Here is a 27,695-nt window from a genome sequence, read left to right on the forward strand (position 1 = left end):
ATTAGTGACCGATGCAATCAATATGTTTATATGTTTTCATTTCAAGTTTTAAAATAGGTGGTTCTGTTGCGCTTTTAGTTACCTATTGAATTGATCTGTATGTATGGTCAGTACACACATAAGGCTAATTAGTGCTAAATGGGTATGTGTAGGTATAGTGCTAAGTATATGCAGACTAATTAGCCACTTTATATCTTAAAATCTTTGAAATCAAACCACAATGAGTGCGGAAAGATTATCTTTTGATATTCTGCTATTACATACAAGTGTAGCGTAAAATTAGCATAACAAAACCATTTCAAGTGCTATTAGGTACCAACACCAACCCGCCTAATTACTGTCCGAAAAATCGTTCATGAACATTATGCCTTTCAACCGCAATGAAGAAATATTTCTTAGATAGAAGGTCATAGTGCAGAATTAAGAGGAGGGCCTGCCGTGTGCTCGATGTGTACTTCTATTTAGTTATGGAGGTTGTTTGGAGGTACGCGCCCTGAATAAAAACTCAATTTAAGTAAGGCTGATGTGATTATTAAGAACCAAGATGGTTTGTAGGTAAACGTACCTTAGGTACCTAACCACGTATACGTGCGGTATACCTAAAATAGGATGGATGACGATGACAATTACTACGTATTACCTATACCTATTTCGCTGCTGTGAATAGGTAGGTATCTAAGTACTTAGGTATAGGTAGGCTGTAGGCTGCGTTGAGCTTAGGTAAACGAGTGGAGTAATTTGTTAATGTTAACCTACATTTATGAAAGATAAATTATTACAGTATGATTACAGTTTTGACATTTCTAAATATCTATAACTATAACGATATTATCAGCTGTAGGTAGTTTTGAATTAGGTAATAGCTACCAATTAAGTAAGTAACTACCTATCTTCTCCGTCCTCATATTGTAAGTTGTCAAAAATATTTATTTTGTAATCCAACTTATTCAATGTGACAATGATCCTAATATCAGACAAAACATAAAAAAATGTTAAATAATAAAATGTAAGGTAAGTATGCAATTGTCTTATCGACTACGCCGTCTACATCTGTCACACGCCCAGTGTTGCAAACAAGGCGATCATTTTACCGAGCAGGGAAAGGATCTAACGATTACCAAGATACTGCGATATTGTATTACATTGCACAAACAAATTTAAGAGGTTCTCCTTTCATAATAAGAGACGTTGAGTAAAGCCCATTTAAGGAATTGTGTAGTACAGTACAGACTACATATATAATTTACGCTCCACTTAAAGCGTTGGACATGAAGCAATTTAAACTTATTTATTCAGTATATTTGAGACATTTTTTACTGCTTACGGTTGATTATGTCCTAGGTAGAAATAAAGGAGGACAAGGATCACAGGACGGTCGGAGGGGTCCGTTTTTTCAGTATCTTATTTTGTTATCGAAATACTCAGTAGAGTTTAACCTGGGTATGGACTGGACTGGACTGAACTGGACTGTGGTCAGACTATTAGAGTATCAGCGAGCGTACTAATTAGGTAAATAAATAAATAACTAGATAATCAAAATATTGTATCTAACCACTAATGTAGACTAATGTAATAATTTGGATAATAATATGTTGGTAAGCCGCTATGTACTTAAAACTTATTCGAGCTAAAATTATTTCGTCAGATCAGTTGGCAAAGATGACGTGATTTGTTTAGATACCTACTCATTGAATGATATTGTGTGGTAAGTACATAATAATATACATAGTAACGAACATAACTATGTTTGTAACAAACACTACTATTTTCACCGGTGACGTCAAACCTTCGTTCGTGGATTTATAAACTCGACACAGCTTGGTTTTTAAGTACAGTAGGATGCAGATATAAACCTAAACCTTTCGCAACAGTATGTACCTAGAAGGAGATGTGACATCACGCTTTGGTTGGCTGGGATTCCAAATTCTTGTCGGATTCAACCGTTTTAGCTGTTTCTGATTCAGTCGCACTGTACCTTCCTACCTGAAAGTTAACATGAAGTTTTTTTATTTTCGGTTGGAAAGTTAAATAACTCGCTGGTCGGAGGATCTTCCTTTTCTTAGGGAACATTACTTTCTATTCCCTAAGCCATCTAAGAAATCACAAACATTAGAAATAGGTACGAAAAATGTTGATGCTAGTTTGCTTGTTACTTACCAAATACGGTACTTATTTACCTAATGAGACTAGTGCATAAAGAAATCCGTTCGGATTAGTTGCATATTTTCTCACTGTTTTATTCCATTGTGCTACAATGATTGTCAAGAGTGCACCAGTTTAAGTAATTGTACCTACCAGTGACGCAAGTTATTGCATGCAACATACGAAACCTCCATATGAATAGGTAAATGCGAAAATGAGTAGGTAGGTGTGTTGAACAAAGTTTGTAGATGTTGGCAAGTAAATAACATTAACGTATGTTTTGGGAATCCCATTTGTGACTATAATTAGTAGACTAACCTCTCCTCTCGGTGAGAATGTGAGCGTAGTGAACGAAGGTCGGAAATGAATATGCCATCCGTTATGTGTTTTATACATCAACGAAAAATACGCAATCAGTCACGAATGACCATGCATTTTGTTGATAGGAAACTTCTGAATAATATCACGACCGAAGATTATTAAGGTTTACGTAACCGTAATAGGTATTATGTTATGATCTCTAGCATTGAATCTTACCAAGCCATCTACTGTCAAGGTGCCCACCATTCACCAACACCAAACCAAACATAAGTATCAAGTAAATGGTTTGCTATTTTTATAAATTGACTGCATGGTTGGTGTGGTGGCTGGGCAACCGGCTGCCGCGCAGCGTGTAGCGGGTTCGACCACGCACGAAGCAATTCTTTGTGTGATCCACAAATTATTGTTCTGGGTTTGAGTGTAATGTGTATGTTTAGACACGCAACCATGACACAGGAGAAAATCCTAGTGTGGGGCAACGTTTTTTTAGACAATAAACATTTTTCTTGAAGAAAACGTTGCCTAAACCCTATTAAGATCTTTAGAAAACGTAGCCTAAACCCTATTAAGATCTTTTTCTGTGTTGTGAGTGTATTTATAAACATAATACGAATTATTGATTGTAAGTAATTTTTTTGTCGCTTCGTCAATGAAAACAATTTGTTTTCATCAACAACGAATCAACGCATTGTGTGTCTTTGTTAACCACTTTATGCAGAGTAGAGTCAATGTTTATTTAACATTTTTATGTTCTCAAATTGAATTAACTCGTCCGGGGTACGAAATTTTTTCACTATCGTAATCTTCAATTTGTGTTGCTGAGCCATGGCAGACAATTTTAGAACAACTTATAATTATATGGTTAAAACATTTAACTAGGAGGTAGGACTAACTTTACCCACACGAACTACCCATAGGGGTAGACAGACCTGTTACTTAAGACGAGGTAAGAGGACCGTAGTGACTTCATTTCTCCCTTCCCCTACAAGAACAGTCACAATTTGCTCAAAGACGAAATAGTTACAAGTGGATGTGAATAGGTCAATAAAAGTGTTTATGAATACAGTATTAAGGTGATGTAAGAATTTTGAAAAAAAAGCTAAGAGGCTCTTCTTATCTAATATGCAAGTAAGTGGCTATTATAACATCGCATTAAATTAATTGCCATTTATGACTTAGTAATTGCCTATTGCTTTAAATAAATCAATATTTTTTTATTGTATTTTAACTAACAGGTGTAAAACATATTCCTAGATAAGACTAGATTTCAAAATTACAATAGGCAAATAAGACATCGTACGTTAGATAGCGATATTATGTATATAGTTATTACAATTTCGACAGAATGACCTAAAAATAGACAGCATAAGCTCAGTCTATTATCTAAAGAACAATCAAATTGTAATCAAAAGTTAACTTTTATGAAATGTTACCCACAACATAAAAACTAAAATAAAGTTACATCATGATCGATGATTACGTCCGGATGAGACCCGACCGCGCAAAAACACAGTGCAAATAGTTCCACTTCCGTAAAGAATGTGTTTGCCGTATTCGCGTACTTATTCGCCATTTGCGTGATCTCTTCGCTTCCGAGCATTCATATTATCGATTAGATCAGTGACAGCGCGTTCCCAGATTTTGATGAATAGGCAAATTAATATTGAATTAATGCGCTTTACACATTCATCTCTGTCTATTAGGTAATAAGCTAATCCTATTAATATTATAAATGCGAAATTTTGTATGTTTGTTTGTTATTCCTTCACGTCAAAATAGCTGCAGGAACCGAGATAAAATTTAGTAGATACAGGGGTAGATTATGGTTTGGAATAACATATAACCACCTTTTTATCGGGTGGTATGGAATAATACAGGCCACGGGAACGCGGACGAAGCCGCTGTTAGAAGCTAGTAATTAATAAGATAATTATGGACATCTATCTAATAAGGTATTTCGGGTAAAATGGAGTACACCGCTCTAAGGCCTAGGCTATTACGTATTTACATGAATGCGTTCTTTCTGGGAAATTCTAGAACTTACTTTGGTGGGAAAAAATTAAGGGTATTCGACCTACCTACCCATCTATTATCCCGTTATAGGCCGGAAGAGAGATGAGCAATTAAATCCTGTCTCGTTCTGCAGTCGAAATCACTGATTATTTACTATTTTCGGTTTTATCGACACTTTTTGCCATTACACAGTTCTAACAGCGCTGCATCATAGTACCTACTATCACAGTACTGTCTAGTGTTATATTGTATGTATAATGGCCAAACTATAGGGTGGCAAGACGGCAAAATGCAAAGGGCCCCCAGGTGGAAGGGGCTCCGTTCAGAGGTTGACATCTCGACTTCTCTCTCTATATTTGGTAGGTCTCCTTTTCGATGAATATGTCACGGACTTCTCTATCAGTATATTTACGCCATTATTGGCAAGTACTATAACAGAAGTTAATAACATTTATAAACAAATTAACATAATATTTTATTCTAAAATTGCTAAAATACACACTAATTTAACAGGTTAATTTATTTTCTCTTTTTCCTTTCGGCGCGGCTGCCACCCATGTCCTGAAGTTGCTGTTTAAGTTCAATGAGTTGATTATCAGGCACATAACGGACCTCTTCATGAGCAATCTCGTGCTCATGCACGCGCAATGTGCAGCCTTCGGGCAATAACGCACGCGCTACACGCAGTAGTGTGCCCAGAGCCCAGGCTGGAACATCGGTAACCTTAAAAAAATAAGATTAAAGATTATGGAGCTCAGTATTTTATTTAGTTATTGTATCTGTGTAGTTTTATATAAATCTTTACCTGTACATTCCTCTCGTAGATATTAAGATTGTACTCAGCATCAACTGCAGTGCCACCTGGCTTAAATCTTTGTACTTTAATTTTCTGTGCCGGTGTTGCCCAGCTAAAAAAATAAAAAACCAATCAAATAACACATACAGGGCCATGTCGGACAACGCTGACCAACACTAGTGGAGGAATAGCCTTTAACATATTTTTGTTGGCAGTTAAAGGCTTAATGGATAATTTGGTTTGAATATTATTTAAATGTTTGTCTAATTTTGATATTACTTATAGTATTTTCTTTTCTATGCTATCAGACTTTAATCAGATTTCTTCAGTGATTCTTGGACTTATGGTATTTAATGTTTCTCTTTTATAGTTTTGATTACAATTTATTTTTAAGTGGTAAATTATAGTTTAATTAAGTTAGGTTTCATTATAGTATAGTATTTTTTTATCTAATTCATTAAATAATAATTCATTATACAAAAAAAAATGTAGTTGAGAATTATTATGATATTATTGCATAGTGTTAGAACAGAATTTATTGTCAAAAAAGTTTACCATTCATCAACTTGAATTCCCATAACTTCAGCATATTTATGGAGTTGACTTTGATAGGCTTCCAACAGGGCAAAATCATAGCCCTTCACCTGCAGGTTGAGGCAATCATATACTGGTTCATCAGGTTCCATGCTCTAAAATATAAATAAAGATTTATTTCTAAAATTTTACATTTGAAGTAAGTTTGGAGTACTCACAATCAGTGTGTATTATGATCAAATGGCCATACACACACGATGGTGACATACAGGTAAAAAAATATGTGAGGTGAGAAATCATACTATTCATACTAGGTGGTGTTTTGTGGTTTCCGCCTATAGTGCCTACTACCACAGGACAAGTATGATTTTATCATCATCATTATCATCAGCCGAAACACCTTTCAACAGAGGCACCCCACTAAATGCTTCACATTGACAAGCCGACATATTGAATGACAAGCTGCCACCTGCATCCATTGGCTCCCTGCAACTCTGGCTATGTTGTTGGTCTTTCTTATGGAAAGTCTACCTACGTTTCGTCTACCGATCTGCGCTTGCCACTAGATTAAATGTTACTATAAAATGGTGGAGGACTAAGGGGTAGGTCTTTGTCCAGCTGTAGACGTTTTCCGGCTGATGACTATAAAATATGGAATTTATCTTACTATTAGGTAATCAGGTTCATATAAATCACTCTTGAATCTTCTTTGTTGACTGTGAACCACTGGCATGCTGAGTTTATGCATGGCCATGGGCTTCAAAGACTGCTGGAGTTTAAGCTGAAATAATTTGTTATTTCATTAGTTTTCTAAGTAACATTGCTTACTTTAGGATTATCAATATCTTACTTACGACGTTTATTATTTTTCTACAAAACATTTTTGTTGAAGAATATAAAGATCCAGAGATCACTACAAAATTAAAAATAGAGATAGAACAAGAGGTTATATCATTAAACGATATCTCGTATACATATACAATTTGATATTTTCACTGAAACCGCAATGATATTTTTCCCATATGATATGGAATCATATCATAATTGAAATGGTTGTAATTTATATACAGGCCAAATTTTGGGGTTTTGGCCTATAATAGAAAATGTATTTACATGACCGATGACAGTGGGCAATCTTGTGTTGCTAGATGTTAAAAACTACGCTTTAAATTCTGATGAAAATCATTAAAGTTGCCCATACACTATCCAGCAAAGTAGGAGTCAGTTAAAACAAAGTACTTATAGTACTTAAAGAGATTCTAGAGAATTCTAAAATTCTAAATGAAATCGTAAAATCCGAAAAAGCCAAGCTCTACTGATGTTTATGCATAAATACAATTTTGCAAGAGTTGCAAGCCATAGTAAATGGTAAAATTTTCGATGAAACTGGCAGTTAAAAATATCCACATGACATGATTCATGCTTTAAAAAAAACTTTAAATGTCAAAAAATTGTCTATGTTTTGCTTTACCTTCGTGCATGAAGACATCAATGAAATGGAAAGAACGGTAAAGAAAATTATAAATTAGGTGTTCTGTATTTACGATATTTTATTAGTGAAAAACTTAATGGTGAATCGTTTACGGTTTTGTACCTTTTGAAGCAATTTCCCAGAAGAAATGGCGTCAACAGGCAGTACACCTTTTCCGAAATGGCAACTTGCAATTCTTCTTGGCGCACCTCTTGCCATCGGTTTAGGTTACCTTTATCTCAGAAAGAGATTGGAAGATCCAGAAAAGAAAAAAGTGTCCGAATTAAAAGCTAAAACTACCATTTCATTGGATAATGAAGAAAATAACGCAAAAGTCTCTGAGAGCGCTATCGACCGCGCCATGAAACTGAAAGGTGCCGGAAACCGGGCTTTCCATGCAGGAGAATATGATAAAGCTATAGCTTTGTACAACGAAGCCATCGAAGCATGCCCCCCCGACCGTCCAGTGGACCTTGCCACTTTTTATCAAAATCGGTCAGCATGCTACGAAAAACGCGAAATGTGGGAGCAAGTTAAGGAAGATTGTACATTTGCTCTGAAACTTAATGAGAAGTATGTGAAAGCTTTCTTGAGACGTTCTCGTGCTGCTGAAAAAAGTGGTGATCTGGTCCTAGCCCTTGAAGATGTTACTTCCGCCTGCATCCTTGAGAGGTTCCAAGTACAAAGTTCTTTAGTTAATGCTGACAGGATTTTGAAAGCTCTAGGTAGACAACACGCTCGCGAAGCATTGGCTAAACGTCGCCCAGTCATGCCGTCTAAGCATTTCATTAAAACATATTTCTCTGCATTCTCTGAGGATCCAATTACAAAAATACAACTTGATGATAAAACTGTTAAGGGTTTTGCTAAAGCAAAACAAGCTCTGGATGCTCAAGATTATGATTCCATTGTAGATGCATGCACTGAAGAAATCAAAGAGGATGGAAAATACAAAAATGAAGCTCTGTTGTTGCGTTCAACCTTCTATTTACTGTTGGGAAGGCATGATGATGCCCAGGCAGATCTTGCAAAAGTAATTGACAGTGATGCTTCTACCAAGGTTAAGGTTAATGCTTTGATCAAGCGTGCTTCATTGTTTACTCAGTTGGAGAATACTGAGCGCTGTCTAGAGGATTTTGCTAAGGCTGCTCAGCTGGATCCTAACAACTCGGATATCTACCACCACCGTGGACAAGTGTACTTGCTTTTGGAGCGTATGGATGAAGCAACAGCTGAATTTGCAAAGGCGGTCGAGTTGAACCCTGACTTTTCTATTGCTTATATACAGAAGTGCTATGCTGATTACAGACATGCACAAATCAACAAGAATATGGGTGCTCTGGCACAAGTGCGCTCTGATTTTGAAAGGGCCTTGGAAAAGTTCCCTCGATGTGCTGAAGCATACATTCTGTATGCTCAAGTTTTGTCAGATCAGCAGGAATGGGGCCGTGCTGAAGCATTGTTTGATGCTGCACTCTCAGTAGATCCCAACAATGCTACTTTGTATGTACACAAGGGGCTGGTGCAGCTGCAGAAGAGCACAGATTTTGATAAGGCTGTAAAATTGATTAACAAAGCCATTGAGATGGATGACAAATGTGACTTCGCATATGAGACACTTGGTACAATTGAAGTACAGAGGTGAGTTAAATTATAATTACTACCTAGGTATTTATTATCCAAGTTTACAGTGATAATGCTATAATTATTTCATTAATGACTTTATGCCTATTGTAGATAGATTCATGCCCTGCAAAAATAATATCTACTATTTCTTAACTATTGACATGCTTTACTGATGTATTATCTGCTGTTATCACTGAGCTGGTTTATCGTTCATGGCTGTAAATATTTAAAGTGATAAGAAATACTAGATTACATTGTCTTGAAAAAAAAAATGTTGTTATGTAAGATACAACAATCCTGCAGTTGTCTCGTTTGTTTCATCATAATCAATACCTTGTTTCTTGTAACAACTGGACTTAGACCTTTTAAATTAATTATGTCTCTAGTATTAATATTAATTTAATTACTAAACACAGCACACTATCTTAATGTCATATTTGTATAGTAGATATTAAAATTAATCATATTCATAAAATTACAAATCAATTGTTTGCATTGTAATGTTTATCAAATCTCATTAAGAAGCAAGTCCCTTGTTTAATGTGTGCAACACTACAGAGTCTATATCCATACAGATTGACTGCAGAGAAAATTATCTACAACATTAAACTTTTTAATCACTGGAGGGTAGTTTGGTAACATCCAGTTGATTTATGTCTAGTTGTTTGTGGCATATATTAATATTATTTACTTATCCACTATTATTATAAGTCTATTTGAATTGGTTTTTTTAATTAATCATTTTTATTCTCTTTACAGAGGAAACCTGAGACGATCCTTAGAATCATTTGAAAAGGCTATATCATTAGCTAAAACTGAACTAGAGATGACACATCTGTTCTCTCTGAAAGATGCTGCAGCTGCACAACTGAAGGTATCTGAGCGCTGGGGATTGGACTGGACTGTCAGCTAGACTTGTGCCACATAGCTTGCCTCATGCTCAACGAGAATAATACCTGGCCGTCCAAGATTTGCCAGAGAGCTCAGTATATTGTTAATTAATTATTCTCTCTGTTTGTATCCAACTATCTCTTTTCATCATTGCAAAAAATATGTTATTTGTTGAAGCTTTAAGAAGAGTGCTTGAGATACTATTATTTCAATGTGTCATATCACTTCTTAGATGTTATCAAAGAAATGTGCCAGATGGTATTCTCGTTGTGGGCTACTGGTACCTAGCCGCCGCGGACTCGTATCGCAACGATAGTTAGGTTTGGTGTTAATATTCTAGCAAGCTTCTTTTAACGAAGCTTTTAATTTCCCAAACTATTGTATGACTTAGGTGCACCCAATGCATTTGTAAAAATGACAGTTTCCACAATGTTCTTTCTTGGAGTCAGTAGCTAAACAAAACTATAACTATTTTACAGTGTTTCCATAATATATCACAAAAGTTTAAAATAGCTACAAGTAGTTGTGTTACAGTCAAAGTGGTTAATTAGCTATTATACATAATAGCCAATTGCTTCGGTAATGTAGTGCATTAATCACTCTATTCGGATATTATTCATAATAGCAAGCCAAAGTTAGCTGAAGTATTAAACATAATACCATCCAATGGACTTATCCTCCCGCTCTTCAACACGTCACCGCGAGCCGTGGTGGTGGCTGACACAATAGTTTTTGTTGTTATTTTACCAGAAATATAGAATTATAATACAGTTCAAGTCTAGTGTTATAATTATATTACCTACTAGATTAAGTTTAGTAAGATAATTACAGGCGTGTAATACGGGGCTGTGGCGGAGGCGGTAGCCTTCAATGACTTACTTTGGGACAACAGCTAAACTACATAGTCCCAATGCTTCTGCTGACAGTGTCTGAAGTAACCTAACGAATTATATGACATTCCGTCAAGCCATTTGAACCTATTCGCCTATAATTTCGGGTTGCCCTTTTTTATTAGATTCTATAATATAATTGTTTTGTTTGATTCTATGGTATTTTATTACTATTTAATCTTTATGCCTTCTTATTTTATTACTTTATCTAAGTTTTCGAAGATATTATATATGTATAATAGCTATTATACTACTACTACAATGACAAGTTAGTCATTGTGATCTATTCTGTATTTTTTTCACTGTCTCTAAATTCATTACATATTATTTATAATGGCTGGATAGTATAAATAATATCCGGATACTTTGGCTGTAACAGTTACACTAAAATATTTGTAAATATTTATTAAATTCTATTAAAACTGCCGTGGCAATGTAGATGTACATTGATTTATTGGCATTTATTCGAAATTTTTTATTAAAAATGTCAAATAAAAATTATGTAAGTTGTATGCCTGCTTCATATTGAAGTGGTGAACTAATCGTCTCCCAAGAAAACCTTTAGTTTAACTGATTATACATTTCTGCATTTAGTATGAACAAAATACGAACTAAATTGTTATGTAACATAATATTATGTTGGATTTATTATTGAAAAATTAATAAAATCCTGTCATTTAATTGTAATTGTATTGTTAGTGTAATGCATCTAGAAGTGAATGATTATTGTTGAGACTGAGCGGGAAAGTTACGTAGGTCATGTTCTTTTTCTTAAGTTTATAAACTTATCGTCTTTACATTGTGATATATTATTGATTTTTTATTTGCATTTATAGCCACTGATATGGATTGTATATTGAGTTTTAAATTTATATAATACCTGTAGAGTTTTTTAAAACATGTACGAATTGTCGCTCAGTCGCTACATTATAACATGAATAAAATTTTAATGTTTCAATATTGTCTTAGTTAACTTTACTTATATTTACTGAGACTCGCGTGATTGGAGTTACTTATTCATAATAGGAATGATGACGGGGTATGAAAATTAAAAATCAATTTAGTCCGTCAGTTAAATAATAAAAAATATTAGACACGTATTTTTTTATTTTGCCGTATAAAAAACAACTTAAAACAAATCAAAGTTTAAGAGTTAGCTAACTACGTCACTTTTGAGTTTTATACACAAAAGTGACGTTATGCGTTATTTCAAATCAATTTATCGTTGAAAGTAATTGTTTCTTTAAAAAATAAAAAATACCTGTCTAACGTTTTAAAATGATTCCCAGGCGGACCTTAAAAAAAAATTGTCATCTACCCTATTAATATGTATGCATACAATACAAGATGACGAGAATGTTCATTTTTTGTTGTTACAAAAAAGACAAATTAAGGACTGTTGACTGTCTTGAGTTGCCCGACGTGGTACGTATTTATTTGGGTCCAAAGAATGATTCCGAGTCAGAAACACTATAAATCGTAAATGATATGTACTACACTAGACGTGTGTTTTGCTTACGTATTTGGGAAAGCGCCCTAAGTTTGCGGTGGTGATTGCGTACTGGGTGCGTTCAATACATTGATTCGTAGTGCAGCATACGAAAAATACTTAGGTATCTTAGTTTACACCAGACAAGTACATTAGATCATCGAAATACAAGGTGTCAAGGTGTAGTTTGTGACCCTTTGTAAAGTAAAATTTAAATTAATTAAAAAGTTTCATGAAATTATTTTTAGAAACTGTATTTTTCCTTTGACAAGGCTTTTCCATAATTTTGGGGTCACCACGCGTCTCGCTTTACATAATTATATGACAAGCGTGAACTCAACCGCCTAGAAATAAATTGTTCCCATAGGAAATAGATGATGTTTTGGATGCACCCTTAAATTTTCAGTTAGAATGTGAATTTAGAATAGTAGCTCGCTGAGATGGTTCTACAAGAGTTGTTACCTCACCGATAGTGGATAGTTATCAATTTATGGAAACTACGAAATACATTATTGAAAATTAATTACAATTAGTTTTACTTAAAATTGCAATGTCACTATAATCACTGCTACCCAGCTGCGGCCTAAAAATATCTACTCTGCATGAGTCAGAATGTTGCATCAATATCGAAATAGACCGGCTTTAAGCGTCATGTACCTATCTGTAGTCAGCTTGCATTGGTCAATCTAATCACGCCCAATCTTTTCGGCCCGTGATCAGACCGATTATATTAAATAGTCCTTGGTGAGACTGGCAGCCATGGACTCTATGGTGGAATAAAATCGACGAAACTGAACAATATTCGTGTATTCCAACCATTAATAGTTAAAAAAACGGAATGAAACTACCTAGTTTAAACCGAGAAAGAAACGGACGTTTGCTGTAAGTAGGTACCTACCCAGTGCGTATAATTTAATTATTTAATTATAAATTTAATTAAAATATATAGCGAAATAGGTAGCGATTTATCCTACGTGGGATTCTGACAATCCCACAAAGGAAATCATTTAGGTACGAGGTATTCTGCCATTGATAACCATGCAGTGAGTTGAGTGAAAGTGCCATTAGACTATCTTCAAGTACCTGCCTAATATAATTATATTTTTTCAGCCCTTATAGGATTACAACTACATGCTACTATTACTACCTACCTAATCTCCAAGATCTAGTTGGTCAGTCTTAGTTTATGTCACAATCACACATGTTAATAAATGTTGTTATTCATAATATTGAATTTCATTATTATTATCGATAAGTCCTGTTCATTGTTGTGTTATAATGGAACGTTTACATCCAGACTTTATGGAAATGATCCCGTCTCCTACAGAGGACTATTTGGCCCTAGTCGGACAGCTATTGCAAGAACACGTTGTATGCTAACGACACAGTGCGATACGTGTTCAGGTATTATGTTTAATATATTTTACAAAATTAATCAATATAGATACATAAGAAAGTCGGTACCTACTTTTTTGAGGGGGAAAATTATCTAATTTCTGCTTCCGTCCTGGGTGAGGCGAAACAAAGGTTCAGAATCTTACTGACTAAAAACCACCCGTTCCAACTCCTGTTTTCAACTGGAGGTTCGGTAACCCTAGCGCATAGAATACTATTGTAATACTAGGAAAGTGGGTACCTACATAATAGCACAGTTAATTTGATTGTAATTTTCATTCCATAATATACCTACCTACTAAGAAGTAGGTACGTATAATAAGTAGATTATATATATAGTAGGTATGTAGGACGTAGGTACCTATCTAACTATCGAGCGTTAAACGTAATATAGTATTAGGTAGTACGACACTACTAGATGAAGATGCACGGTTGATAGCAATCACTATTCTCAGAAAGCACGTTGCCCCGAAAACTTTATTGGTAGGAAATATTTTTCGTTGATATCTCGGTCCATAGAAAGTACTTGATAGATAACCCTGGTCATAGATAGCATTTTTTACATAAACTTCTTTCATAGAAACCACTTTAACAGAGGCCTTGGTTCACAGAAAGCGCCTTCAATTGAAACAACGCACGTGGACATTTACCAGAGACATAAAGTACCTAGCGACTTGGATATTGCGCGAATCAAGTAGCAGGAATAAACAGTTTAGTTACAAGCGTAGGCGATGTATAAACAACTCATGCGTCGATAGCTTCAGAAACTGGAACAAATAAATTTTGTCCTGGAAGCAACAGTACCTATATCTACAATTTGGGACAAAGAATATATGGATGCTTTAGTAGTAACTAGTTATATTCCATTCAGTGCACTACTAGCGCACTGGGCGAAATTTCTTTAGCGCCTCCTTTTTGATGATGGGGGCAAACCCTTAAAAGGCGCCTATGTTTTTGGGAAAAACGACAAGGGAGTGTGGAATTTTGTTGCAAACAACCGAGCTTTCTGCATCTAGTGGTGTCGTACAAACGTAATTCTATATTACGTTCAACGCTTATAACTATCTACTTACCTATATTCATTCCCATGTAGGTAGTTGTAAATCTTAAATAGGTATTCAAATCTTTGAAATAAATTCTCGGGGGTAAATACGAGTGATATTACGCTCACAATGCAAAGTAGAGTCGGAAATATTTCTGTATTCAGTCAGTATTTGCATTGGTATTTGAAGTCGGCCTATTTCAATTTTGTGTAACTCTCTTGATGTTTTTTTTGACATATTAACTGTCTAGTTTAACGCTGTCATAAGTTGTATAAATTCACAATGACACACTCGTTTCCTTACGCATGAATGCTACTTCATATAAACCCTGTTCACTTAACGGTGGCTGTGATAAAGTTTATTTAGATTCCAAATATGCACACACATGTTGTTAATAAAGTTGTGGCTTTGGTTATTATTTTTGTTTAAAACAAATGAGGCACTCCTCTGTTATAACTGTTCGACGACACAGCGCGAGTGGTCTCGCTGCGGAGGTGATTTCGTGCCGACCAATCTCGGATTTAACAGCACTCGGATGTTTCTTGTCAATTGTACAGGAGGTGTTTACAACTACCTATAATACTTTAAGATGTAGTTTATCGTGATCCAATATAGGCACGAAAACTTAATACTTATCTAAATTAATTTTACCGCAGAAAACGCAATGTGCTTTGTGAGGTCATGGAATGCAAGGGCGCGTCATGCGTGGATAGTGCAGAGAGGATGTTACCTACCGACAGGAGACGATACACTTCCCCGATCCGTGAATATCCCCACAAGGGCTATGTCTTGTAAACATGAAAGGTAAGTTATGTATTTATACATTATTAATAACAAGCTTCTGCCAGCGGCTTCGCCCACGTTCCCGAGGATAAAAAGTAGCCTATGTGTAATTCCAGACCATAATCTACCCCTGTTTAAAATTTCATCCCAGTCCCTTTAGATGTTTTGACGTGATTCAGTAACAAACATAAACTCGCGAACTTTCGCATCTATAATAGCGGTTCAAGCTAATTTCGACCATCAGCCTTACAGTTACAGTGTAAGGCCCACTGTATGTAACCTAACATTCGACAAACATAATATTTGCATTTGGTACCTACATGATAAAAAATAATCAGTGTTATGCCCAGAATATTAATGTATAATTACACCAAGTTTCATCGTAATGAGACAGGTAGTTTTTGCGTGATGCTTGAAAATACACATAGCCAGACAAAAAAATCTTTTCACATTTTTGGGTTCAGTGTATATCTAGTAACACCCCCTACTATTTACTTTTTTAATATGTCTTTAACGTCGAGCAAACTATTTCAGACATGCTGAAGCAGAGTACAAGGTCTGTCTGTGTCGAGCAGATTGGTGCAACTCGGCGTCCAGCTTGGTGCCTTCTATTGCACAATATTTTTATAAGTCGTTAACATACATAGTTGGAAATATAATAATTATTTTTTGGACGAATAAGTTACCCATCTTTATATAAACAAAAAATATAATGTTTACTAGTTCACAACTTACGTCGACGCTGTTTTACTTATCTGCCGTTGACCCTCCATCATACCTAGATGCTCCTTATAGGCTACACTGGATCGCAATAAATGTGACTTTATGGGTTTATAAGCAGCTTTCACTTTATCTAAGGTGTCTGTCTATTTCTACGAAAAGGATGGTAAGAAATGTGTGTGTTAGTGGGCCGCGTCCGCTGGTCGCACGTGTCTTTTTTGTAGACATGCATCAATCTAAACCAACATACTTAATTAGAAAAATGGAAAATTATCTAAATAACAATTTTATCGGAGATAATCTATTTGACGTAGTGCTAAATAAACTGGAAGCTTCTAAAAATAAAACTTCGTAGTTGCTATAGAAATTATTAGGTATAATTGTTTATTTAATCGTACTTAATACTAAAATAAATACATTCACTAAATAAGTACGTAGTTACTAAACTAATTAATACAAAATGTAGTCTCATTAAAATCCAATTCGTCATGTTCGCCACTTCAACTAGCTCTTCATTTGGTGAAACAAAATAATTTATTGTTGTTTAACATTTTTTGTAATTCAGGTCATATACCTAGATAGAACCTATAATATTGGTTAGACAGTTTGCCGAAGGGGATACAATACAATGCTCTGTGTACTTACATCCATTGTAGGCAAAGTCAAAACGATTTTATATCTAGTTAATAATACGTAACAATCTCTTGTTGTGATGCGCACCTCACTTTTGTAGAGCTGGCTAGCTGTAGGTGTTTGCAAGTCAAGTACATGGTTAAATTATGTTCTGATCCATCGGTGGGGTCAATCAAATACAATTTAGTTATAATTTAAGTTGTTAAATTTACTAACGCTCTTTCTCTGCACCAAAATAGTTTTCGTTTTTTTTTTTTGGTATTGTGCTATGTAATTTAATCTAATAGGTCTCAGAAATGCACTCAGGTAAAATTCATCTCCCATCTTCTTGTTCATTGTCGTCGTCATCTTCATCCAGTTCATCAATGGCCTGTGCAGCATCACTTGTAACAGCTTGCGCAATTAATCCAGTAATACTTGTTTCATTTTTTTTACCTTCTAAAAAGTTATAAACGAATTCATCAATAGTTTCTTCGTCAAAGGGCAGTAAGTCTTCGAGGTCAATCTGACGCTTTGTTCTTGTCTCTTTAGTGGTTTTTCTAGCAGTAGAGTAATCATTTTCATCATTGTCTACAATACCCTTCCGATATATTTCTATTGGCACATCACTACCATCACTAACGTCGTATTTTATTCCTAGATCGGTTTCTTGTATTTCTATAGACCCCAGACCACTGTCAACCAATGTTTTTAAATTTTTAGCTTTGTTAGTTCGATTGGCGTCTGTTAAATCCAATTTTTTTGCAGATTTTTTCGTTTTGGGATGTAGATGTTTAACTTCATTTGTTTCTAAAGATTTGGAAATTTCATTATTAGCTGTTTCTTTTCCAACTGAAGCTTTTGGTTTTGAACTATATGTTTTAACTTTGGAGTGACCTTGTATTATGAGATACATTGGCACAGTCGGTATTTCAGTCGTTTGTTTGATGGTTTCTGAATACTCTTCTATGGTTGTTGGAATCGGTGTGGTAAAACGATTGTGTAAATACGGTCCATGCGTGTACAAGGCTGGCATTTTATTTGAAACCTGTGAGTTCACATGGAATGGTTGCTTGTGAGGTACTGTTGGATTTTCGACAATTTTGGCTGGAGGTGGCGGTTGCATAGTTTGCATTGTTTCAATTTGTATGTCGTCTGGTTTCTTTTCATTAAATATGTGAACAGTCTCAGAAGCGTGAGCATAGAGATTATCTTCTGGTCTTTCGGGACCATTAACCATTGGCATGGACATCATAGGACCAAGCATATCGAATAAGCTTGTTTCTAATTTTGTTTCTGTAGTGGGTACGGGTGTGGGCTGGAACACAACTGTATTTATTTTTTCAGTTGTTGTTTCTTCTGGTGTTTCCGTAGAAACTTCTATTGTTTCTGTTGTTTTTTCAGTTGGCCATGTCACTTGAGTGGAGCTCGCAGTAACAGGTACTGGTGTTGTGGGCGGTAATGCGGTTGGGACAAATGTTGAAGTAACGAAGGGGTTTAGTATTAACTTGGGAGGAGGAGGAGATTCTGATAACATTGGTTTGTAAAACGAATATGGATGTTTGGAATAATCGGAATTTTCATTCAAAATTAGATTATGCGTTTCATTTGCAGCATCTTTGTCGTCTATAGGTGTGGTTGGTCCCCATCCAGCATAATCACTACTTACTGCATTCTCTATGATTTTAGTTTCATTAGCATTACTTATCCAGTTTTGGGTAGTTGTTGATGATTGATAAATTAAATTTGATTCTTGCAATGCGTACAAAGATGTAAGATGTTCAGAAGTGGGTGTGGTATCCTGAATTACGCTCTGAAGAGGATGATTTACCTGAATTTGTGGCGGTACTTTTTTGTTCACGGCAGGTTTATCTTCCGATAGGATAAAGAGCGGCGGTTGGTGGCCAGGAGGAGGTGGTGGCGGGGGCACTAGAATTGTCATTGGATAGTGCTCGCTCAGTTTGTAGGTAAAGTCTTCGTACTTATTCGGTAGAGGCCTGTGTGCGGGACGTCTCGGTGGTAAGGGCGGCTGCCGGGAGGTAACACTCGGCTTCCGAGATGATACGCCGAGCATTAATACTTCTGATTTCCTTTCGGGATAATGTTCTCGTTCCAATCTAGTATCGTCTGCCCAGTAGTGGACTCGTTCGAGGACAGGTGGTTCATAATCATACGTCGGGTCGTTGCGAAGCGGGTCTCCACGGCCAGTTAGTGGCTTCCATTGCTCAAAGTCCATACGCGGGGAGAATATCGACGTCAAGGTGCCTTGGTTATCAGTTTCTGCTCCATCTGAAATTAATGTTGAGGTCACATGTTACGTTTATTGCTTTTTTTTTCAGTTTCTGTTACATTCACTGTTTGCTTTAATTCCAAATATTATACCTAAGTGATTTTCGTTAACATTTAAACTATTGGGATTAAATTTTCATTTACAACATCAAGTAGCAACAAGTTTAAATTTAATGTTGTTTGCTCTAAATCGTAACTGATCCACCACATTTTGTACAGACTAGATGTCTTATCTTGTACCTACTCGATCGATATGGGACAATCTTATAAAAACGGGCACCTAAATAAATAATAACGACATAAATATACCTACTCTAATAATTGTTTCATATGTGAAATTGTGAATACTTACATGTAATATTGGCAATTTGGTTGATGGGTGCCGTGTCGGTCGCAATCAAGTCGGAGGAGAACGAACGGGAAGAGGTTACTGCCACAAGGAACAATAACAGCAGAATGTGCCGTAGTATCTGTAATTATAAAGAAACAAGTTGTTTATAAGTTATTAACAAGTTTTTTTCAATAGTACACTCAGTTTTTGCTTGCTTGCTAACAAAAGGTACCTACTTCTGGCTCCGTGCTACTGTAATATCCATATTAAGAAGTATCTATACATATATTATATTGTCATATCGTCTCCCGTCGGGGTACGCAGAATAATTCAACATTCATCAAAATCTTCAGCACGGTTTTCATGTCAATGGAATTGGCTTTAATTTGGCAATACGTCACTACTTGTTTGAACTATGGCTTGTTCAGGTGGCAAGTGCTAACCGTGTGTTTTGATAACGCGCGTTTACATACAACTACATATGTATTTACATTTCACTATACATGCTACAGTACTGCTTGAATAAAATATATGTAGTTGTGGATAGGATAGATAGCAAGCGTAAATCAAAACCGCTGAACGTAGACTAAGTCTTACGACATAAGTCCATATTCAGCTAATTTTCAGTCGTAATTTCTGTGCAGTTTCACGTTGAGACATTTAATAAAAACATTTTTTTACAGTTGAAGTAAATGTAAGTAGGTAGGTACATATTTGGTATTCGTATATGATTATTCATGCACGTTAATCCATTCAATGCAAATTTTGGTCTTGCTTTACTTTTACATTATTAATATTTCAGTTTTTTGTTACAAGGTTTATGTATAAAGATTGAAAACATGATTTTTCATCCAATTAGAGTGCAGCCGATTGTTTTTTTGGGTACTTTTGAATACGACAGTACCTCGTTAAAATGCCGACTGCTTCGGCGGGAAGAAAGACGAGCTAATTTAATATTTTAACCATCCTCTTTATTTATGTACCTATACGAATACTCGGCCTCAATAGCTGTTTATGGAAAAAGCTGTACAAGTTCAAGTTGTTTCCTTGTTCATTTGCGTTGTTCCAAATTTGTTTGCTGAATTAAATCACAAATTAATTTAAAATGTACAACACCTCATTAGTCTCAACATAATGTGAGACACCAAGTTTCTTTTTATGCTGTGACAGATTCACAAACAGTTAATTGTTTTAATTTTGTCCAAAGATTCATGAGGGACATTCTTAATATACCTAAAATAGTTTCTTATATTAGCACATAAATTAAATTGCATAATATCACCTTAGATATAGGTAGGTAAGTGATAAGGTACTTTGTACTTAAATTTTCTTGAATCTAGAACTTTCTGCGCCTCGAAGTTTCTCATGCAATCTATCTACATAAACGCAGATACTTACATAATTTTATACTATTTATAAATGGGACTGGCATATTTAAGAATAAACGATCCTAAAATGTAAGATAAAAAAAGCTATTTATAAGAAAATAGATAACGTCGAAAACATTTGCGGTGTGGATCAAATAATCGCGACTTCCGCCTGTTGTAACGTTTATTAGAATTTCATTGGGATGTAAGACCTGCTACTATGCTACCAACACCTCAGGTACCAGGATACAATGGACAGCAGCAGTGAAAGCGGCGCGTGCGCCGAATCACTAACACGCATAGTACTTGACGGGAATCATATTAAGGTGATTTGCATTTAATTTATCCTATTTTGAAATGTCCTTTCACTCTCTTAGATTTGTGCTGACATTTGTGATTGGTAGGTGTAACATATTATATTATGTATCTAAAAGAGGGGAGACTATGCAGTCTAATAGTCAGCACATGATAATAGGCATCTTGACGCCGTCTTTGGATCAAAAACCAAAACCTTTTCTAGATCAACCGCATTTTTAAACCGTCAAATGGTACTTTGCCGTAATGGCACACCTACATTGTCTTATCAAATATCAAAACGCAATTAAGTTCATTGCTAGGTGGTAATTACTCTCAAGTGCAATGTTAATTTGGTCTCCTCGCTCATCCAATCGGCACGTTCAGTAAACATTTGTTCGGTCCGAACGTGGTACAACTTTCCATTTCTAGTTTTATAAGCATTGTGGTTAACCGAGTCCTCTAGTTATACTAACTGATTGATATTATACACTAACCACTATCTTCTCAAGTTGCTAGTGAAAACACCATCGAAGTCCGCATGCTTCACTTATATCTGATTGTGATTAGGTAGGCATATGTATATGTAGGTAGGTACCTAGGTTTAGGTAATTTATGTTACACATACGCATAAAAGACGTGAATTAACCGCTCTATATTTATCTCTTGCTGCAGAACTTCCAATTCTTCACTTGTTATCTTTGTTCAAAATAGATTTTGTTTCTGTTGAATCGTTACCCGTTTTATATTCCCCAAGAAAAAAAAAAGTAAGCAGGGCAAAAAGTGACTACGTTTTTTCATTCAGGAAAGGAAAATTGCCTACGGGTAAGTGAACTTTGTAAGTTTTATGACACATAATGCATCTGCCGACATTATGCATCATTACTTTTTACTTACGTCCATCTAGTCGCCACTTGTGTGGCTACGAGAATAAGCACCTAAGTATAATCATGTAGATAGATACACTAAAGAACTGATTATACGACTTCCTTGCGGGTATGGGGTATGGCATTTATGAGCGTATGTTGTCCTTCCGCAATAATAGGTATGTACTTAATTAAGTTATTTGGATAGTATGCATCTATCAGTCGGACAAAGTATATGTGTGTAGGAGTATATTAGCTACAGTACGAAGAAATGACTTCTAACACAAACATGTTTTTAACATTGATGTCTACAAAATATGTATAAAGCTTGATAGAGATAAGTAAGTGTATAGATTTTCATTGGATCTAACGGACGAATCACATCGAATGATTATTACCCCCAGAGTCGACGAGACGGCTGAACAAGTATAACTATCCACTTATTTTAATGGATACATGTAGGCACCAAGAATTACCTACGTACCTACACCTCTACAATGGACGTGACATAAAACTTCGAACCTGTCTCCGACACAGATTCCGTTAGGCTTCGGTGCCAGCGATGCTGCATACGGATACCAATATAAGCGCATGCATTATATTTACTTGTACATCTGCCTGCTATTGCCATTAAGTATACCTACATACATGGGTACTTAGGTATTAAACCACGTCGGTACTTATGTATAAGATTTTTTTTCTCAAACTAGCCATTTATAACTGCTTTGTTTTTAAATAGATACGCATCTCTATCTCTTAACTCGTTTTGCTAAAAACTACTAATATGTGTTTTTACAACAAGATGTAACGTCTAATGGAGTGTTTGAGAATTTCATTTTAACCTCGAGTAAGGTTTACTACGACATAATTTATAATAATGACGTGCTTTCACAGAAAGCTCTGAATGAATATGTTACCATAAAACTGTTCATTCCAAATGTAGATTACCAGTTTCGAGCCTCATGATTCTAATTGTATTTTATTATTTTTATGTAAATCAGTCGTTTTCGGCAAAGCGAAAACAAAATCAATCTAAGAAGTTGTGAATAGTAATTTATTCACAACTTCTTCGATTGATTTTGTTTATGACAAATGAGCAATTTATCGATTTGACCTACAATCAGGTTCATAACCTAGTTGCATACGAAAGACCTATAGACTAGTTAGGTATTATCTTTCATTTCCTTCATTAAATTCTCTATAATTATGAGGCTATAGTTATCGACTTTCTTTATTACTTATGTACTTAGGTTCATGTCGACAACCCGACAATGTTTAGATTAACTACTGATGACGCAGCAGGCAAGTGATATTTTAGGCCTAGTTTCTACAATATTTTATAAGCGGCGGTAAAACAATTTGATCGAGCAATCAAACTGAAAACGATGCGGTTTACATGCGTGCAATGAAACCGTAAAACGATACGGCAGGCGTATCCAGTAAATCAATTAGCGCTAATGATGTCTCTGCAGACAGACGTGTTGAACGTGAGGAGATGCAGGTAACTACACTACCACATCACATGCTGTGTACCACTGTACTACGGTCTACAGGTAGCGTGATGGTTTCGTCGCGTGATAAATAGGTACTGACGGTACTGTAATCACTCTCTTCGGCTTTAACGTTACCTAACATTACTAGAAAATACGAGTAGGTATACATATACTAAGAAACAGCCTCACTGTTTCGTTTGTTCGTTATCTTATCATCCGCGGATTCACAAGCGATGATACCTATATATTTTAAGCGGGCTTTTAGACATAAATCATTATTCATGTTCTTCCAAAAAGTCGTATATATTTGTTAGTGAAAGTTTTAAAGCATTTATTTATAAAAGTCGACGTTGATTCACGAGAGGAGAGGAGTAGAGGTGGAGGGGCGGGGGCGTGGGAACGTCGCGCGCTCAGACCGAGCGGCGCCACGGGCGGTTTGACGCCAACGCAACTGCCCGACCGTCCACCGCCCTCCATCATGCTCTACCTTATATCTCAACCGATCCTTATACACTTCATAACTTTTATATTAAACCGTATCCAAATACACCAAAGAGTTTATATTTTACCAACAACCAAAAATGGATAGCATAAAAGCGATTGTCCTTTTTAGGATTCAAAATAAGAATCGCCTGATCAGTGGCTTCAATTTTATTTTAATTCTCTCTGTATAGATAGGAATGTAAATAAATAATGTATGCTCAATAGCCCCTCAAAGCAACTTACGTAATATTCCATAATCTATTTAATAGTTACTTTATTTAAAAGAACATAAAAGTAGGTACTTGAATAATTTATTAATTAATCTGATTATGTTTCAACCTTTTACATAAAATAGGTAAGAAAGTTGTGAATAAAAGTAAGTACCAATCGACCCTTGATCTCACCTTATTTTTCAACATTTACATACAAGTGTCACTTTATGCTTTATAAGTGCTGTGTGTAAATTAGTTAAATATCTCAAGAAGTTGTCTCACGAACTTCTTAAATAGCATCCATAATTTTGTTTTTTTTTATCTAATTGTTTTAGACTTTAGTTAATGGATGTCGATAGTCCGGCGGTACAGCGAGGCGACACCGAGCTTGGCGTGTGGGTGCAGAAGGAAAGATAACACTTTCACACGCTTTATGTGTCGATGACCCGTCGGCTCGGGCAGGCAGAAGACTTGCCCACGTACGGCCGCGCCCGCCCGAGGCGGCGGCGGCCGCCCGAATCCCACATTGAGTGCCGAGCCGAGTGATTTCCCTGGATTACTAAAGCGAGCCGCCGCGTGCCGCCGCCGCCAGGAAGCAATCACCTTATTGTTCTTACTCATTTTAATTTTATAACGAGAAAAAAATATTGTTAACTATTTATTTCTTTTAGGACAATGTCATGTCATAAATTCTTAGTCACTTATTGTTAAAATAATTAGAATATAAAAGAGAACAAACTTGCACCTTGAGAAAAAAAATTAAAGATTATATTTTAGGCGAATTGTTAAAAAAGTACTACGTTCAAGTAGACCTACGTAGTAAAACTGTAGCAGACAAAAGTTGTGAGGAAATGTAATGCTAAGACTAAGTAGGTGACTGCTGAACCTCCTTCAGTTCAATATTGTTCTTTGTAAAGGGCTATAGAGGTCTAGGTGGGTATATAATAATATTAATTTCTTATTGTATTAAATAGGTTTTATGTAGGCTTACACTGTATCACGGAGTTCTGAAGTTAATCAACAGATAAATAAAGCATATCAGTTATTTACTATTAAGCTAATTCAAATTATGTAAAAGGCGGTAAAAAATACATACTTAGCTGTAACTCAATCTATGTAAAACTATTAAATCACATTTTTTACAATTTCTTATGTTATACCGGAAATCGGAACCTGATGTAATATTAATAATATTACACAAGTAGTGTATAATTATAGTTACGTAAGTTTATTCGTATATTATGCCAACTTTATATGTTCTATAGTGACAGCATGAGTGTTCTGATAACTAATTTCTGTTTCTGACGCATTATGTCAAACTGATAGATGTGATTTCCCAGGATTACGTCGGTCTCGCTACTTACTCGCTAGTTCGCTACATCATGTTGTTGTTATAATTTTATTATAGAAAAAGTTTTTATTGTTTTGCTTGTCGAAGCTTGTCTAGGAAAACTTGCCAAGCACTTTGCCTAGAATTCAATAGACAAGTCAATTTACTTGTCTGGTACAAAACTTTATTGCGCGCCTTTGACCCACACTTGACCGGTTTTAGTGTATTCGTTTAGACACCACATCAAATACGTCTTATATGTGTTTGCACTTCTCACTGTTTATAGATATTTACCTACTCAAATGTAAGTTATAGATTTTACTAAAGTCAATAGATGATAAAATTTAGATCAGTTGTGCGTGATCATTTAACTAATAATTTCTAATTCATGGATTACATCGTACAATAAAACATTTAAATAATAAGGCCTAAAAATATTGACACAAAAGTTTATGTGACACCTTTCGCGCGTTGATGTCTTTTGTTCGCCAGCGGAAATAAGGATACTCGTCGTGGAGATAGAGGCTGGTGTATTTTACAGAAATTTAAGAATGATACTAAATCGTCTTAATATTTTTAATCGCCGCTATTAAAAGTTGTTATAATAATTCTTTTATAAATGTATTAAAAATCTGCCATTTACGTCTTTCGGTATAAACCGAATAAAACAAGCAATATTAGTTTATTAACATTTCACCTGAATCATTACAAATGAAGGATAAATAAATAAAACTTACCGAAAACATGATGATGTTCGTAGTTCCGTCGCGAAGGACCACACTATACACGAATGTCACAGATTGCGCGCGCGCCGGTCGAGCGCGTTTCCCGCACGACGTCTGCGCCTAGTCTGCGTCTGCGGCCGCGCTCCATTCATAGCGCACGTGAGCACGCGCCTCGCTCGATCTGACACACGAGCCCGCGACTTCTCGCATACAACAATGCTTTTCAATTATACTCAAACGATTAACAGACATGCAAATTAAAAGCTAAGTCTGCAACAATGCGTATGCAACAAAATTTAATAAAACGCAACACCTATAAGTTGACAGCTTGTCATTAATAGCTTTGCTGATACAACAAATGGTTATTAAATTACTCATACCTATATAACTATGTAGCAACAAGCTACAGATCAAGGATTAACTGGGCTTATTTTTTTATTCTTACTTTTATCGCTGATAAAATTTATTATACAACCTCTTCGATCTCTAAACACTTGTGGAACCTAAAGAACAACTACACAAGAAAACTCTACCTACTTTTAGGACGGTTTCCTATTTTATAATAGAAATCTATGTCGATCTTGTAAACATAATTATAAGAAATGTTTTTAACCTTTCCCTTTCCTGGAAAACCAATGTGGGTTATCTGTACATAAGTATCCCATATTTATGAATGACACCATAATTATGGCTCAATTTAAATATGATAATTGTACTATACACACATATAGGTACTGCTGAACAAACATTATAAGAATGAAGGGAGAAGATGTGAACTGAATCTGTATTGACCGACCTCGTTATAGAAAATTTAATTTATTTTACTTTTAATCTGATTTTTGGGTCCATGTTTATATTTTTGAAACCGCTAGCTTAGCAGCATTGTATGCAAATGTAGTTAAGGAATGGGGTGACATGGAGACTGTATGTTAACCATTACACTGTGACAATACAACGGAGCTGCCGGTGACCTGCCGGCCGTCGGCCGTCGCCCACCCGCGCAGGCGCCGCCGGCCATCGCGCATCGGTTGCCTCGCCACCGACGGACATACATAATATTAACTTACTTATTATTACCTTATCTTGAAATATTTAAGTAACTTTATGTAGCCTCAGTTATTGCAAATACCTATCTAAATGGATTGCTAGAATAATTATATGTAAACTAGGCCACCTGATGTTATCTAGTATTTACTTAATTGTAAATTATTGGCCTTGAAAACTGATTGTGTTAAGATCTTGTGCATCATACAATAAACTAAACGTTAATTTTAACCATTGTGCAGATGCGGTGATCATATCATTATGGTTCATATCCAACCTATCTACTTATGTAATTTAAATATACGTACCTATAGGAACATACCTACCTCGGACGAAGGTATGAATGAAGGTAACAATGGGGAAGAATTTATTTGTTTCCTTAGGCATATCTGATGTCGGACTAGACTTACAACAAAAACATGTGCCTAAGTAGTTGTGTAAGTTAGATAGGTATGTGAAATTTGCAGTTCACTTCTCAGTATGCATACCACGCGTCGGCTACCTTAGAAAGAGTCCACAACAACAAATGCGTTAG

At 35.6% G+C, this 27,695-nt stretch overlaps 3 protein-coding genes across 3 annotated transcripts; 1 reads left to right on the top strand and 2 right to left on the bottom strand.

Moving 5' to 3' along the window:
- Positions 1 to 4,926: 4,926 nt before the first annotated feature.
- Positions 4,927 to 6,951, bottom strand: LOC118264919 (uncharacterized). Its single transcript, XM_035577578.2, has 5 exons — positions 6,661 to 6,951; positions 6,474 to 6,587; positions 5,828 to 5,961; positions 5,282 to 5,384; positions 4,927 to 5,199 (listed from the first exon to the last, which is right to left on the bottom strand). The coding sequence occupies exons 1-5, from the start codon at positions 6,685 to 6,687 to the stop codon at positions 4,996 to 4,998; spliced, it is 582 nt and encodes a 193-aa protein (XP_035433471.1). The 5' UTR covers positions 6,688 to 6,951; the 3' UTR covers positions 4,927 to 4,995.
- A 265-nt stretch (positions 6,952 to 7,216) lies between these two features.
- Positions 7,217 to 12,696, top strand: LOC118264917 (mitochondrial import receptor subunit TOM70). The gene is made up of 2 exons (XM_035577577.2): positions 7,217 to 8,918; positions 9,663 to 12,696. The coding sequence occupies exons 1-2, from the start codon at positions 7,426 to 7,428 to the stop codon at positions 9,814 to 9,816; spliced, it is 1,647 nt and encodes a 548-aa protein (XP_035433470.1). The 5' UTR covers positions 7,217 to 7,425; the 3' UTR covers positions 9,817 to 12,696.
- Positions 12,697 to 16,469: 3,773 nt separating this feature from the next.
- Positions 16,470 to 26,293, bottom strand: LOC118264895 (zonadhesin). Its single transcript, XM_035577536.2, has 3 exons — positions 26,129 to 26,293; positions 19,368 to 19,485; positions 16,470 to 19,015 (listed from the first exon to the last, which is right to left on the bottom strand). Exons 1-3 carry the CDS (start codon positions 26,135 to 26,137, stop codon positions 17,061 to 17,063), a joined length of 2,082 nt encoding a protein of 693 aa, XP_035433429.2. The 5' UTR covers positions 26,138 to 26,293; the 3' UTR covers positions 16,470 to 17,060.
- Between the last annotated feature and the right edge of the window lie 1,402 nt (positions 26,294 to 27,695).

This window comes from Spodoptera frugiperda, chromosome 28, assembly GCF_023101765.2.
Source record: "Spodoptera frugiperda isolate SF20-4 chromosome 28, AGI-APGP_CSIRO_Sfru_2.0, whole genome shotgun sequence".
NCBI classification, from domain to species: Eukaryota; Metazoa; Arthropoda; class Insecta; order Lepidoptera; family Noctuidae; genus Spodoptera; species Spodoptera frugiperda.

Bases quoted from the DNA above. Each gene is read 5' to 3' on its own strand.
- LOC118264895 (XM_035577536.2), bottom strand. The intron at 19,016-19,367 runs GTAAGTATTCAC...CATTAATTTCAG, and splicing joins CCAAATTGCCAATATTACAT to ATGGAGCAGAAACTGATAAC.
- LOC118264919 (XM_035577578.2), bottom strand. From the start codon at position 6,687: ATGTTTTGTAGAAAAATAATAAACGTC. The intron at 5,962-6,473 runs GTAAGATAAATT...TTTATATTTTAG, and splicing joins ATGAACCTGATTACCTAATA to AGCATGGAACCTGATGAACC. The intron at 5,385-5,827 runs GTAAACTTTTTT...TTATTTTTTTAG, and splicing joins GGAATTCAAGTTGATGAATG to CTGGGCAACACCGGCACAGA.
- LOC118264917 (XM_035577577.2), top strand. From the start codon at position 7,426: ATGGCGTCAACAGGCAGTACACCTTTTCCGAAATGGCAACTTGCAATT. The intron at 8,919-9,662 runs GTGAGTTAAATT...TTCTCTTTACAG, and splicing joins GGTACAATTGAAGTACAGAG to AGGAAACCTGAGACGATCCT.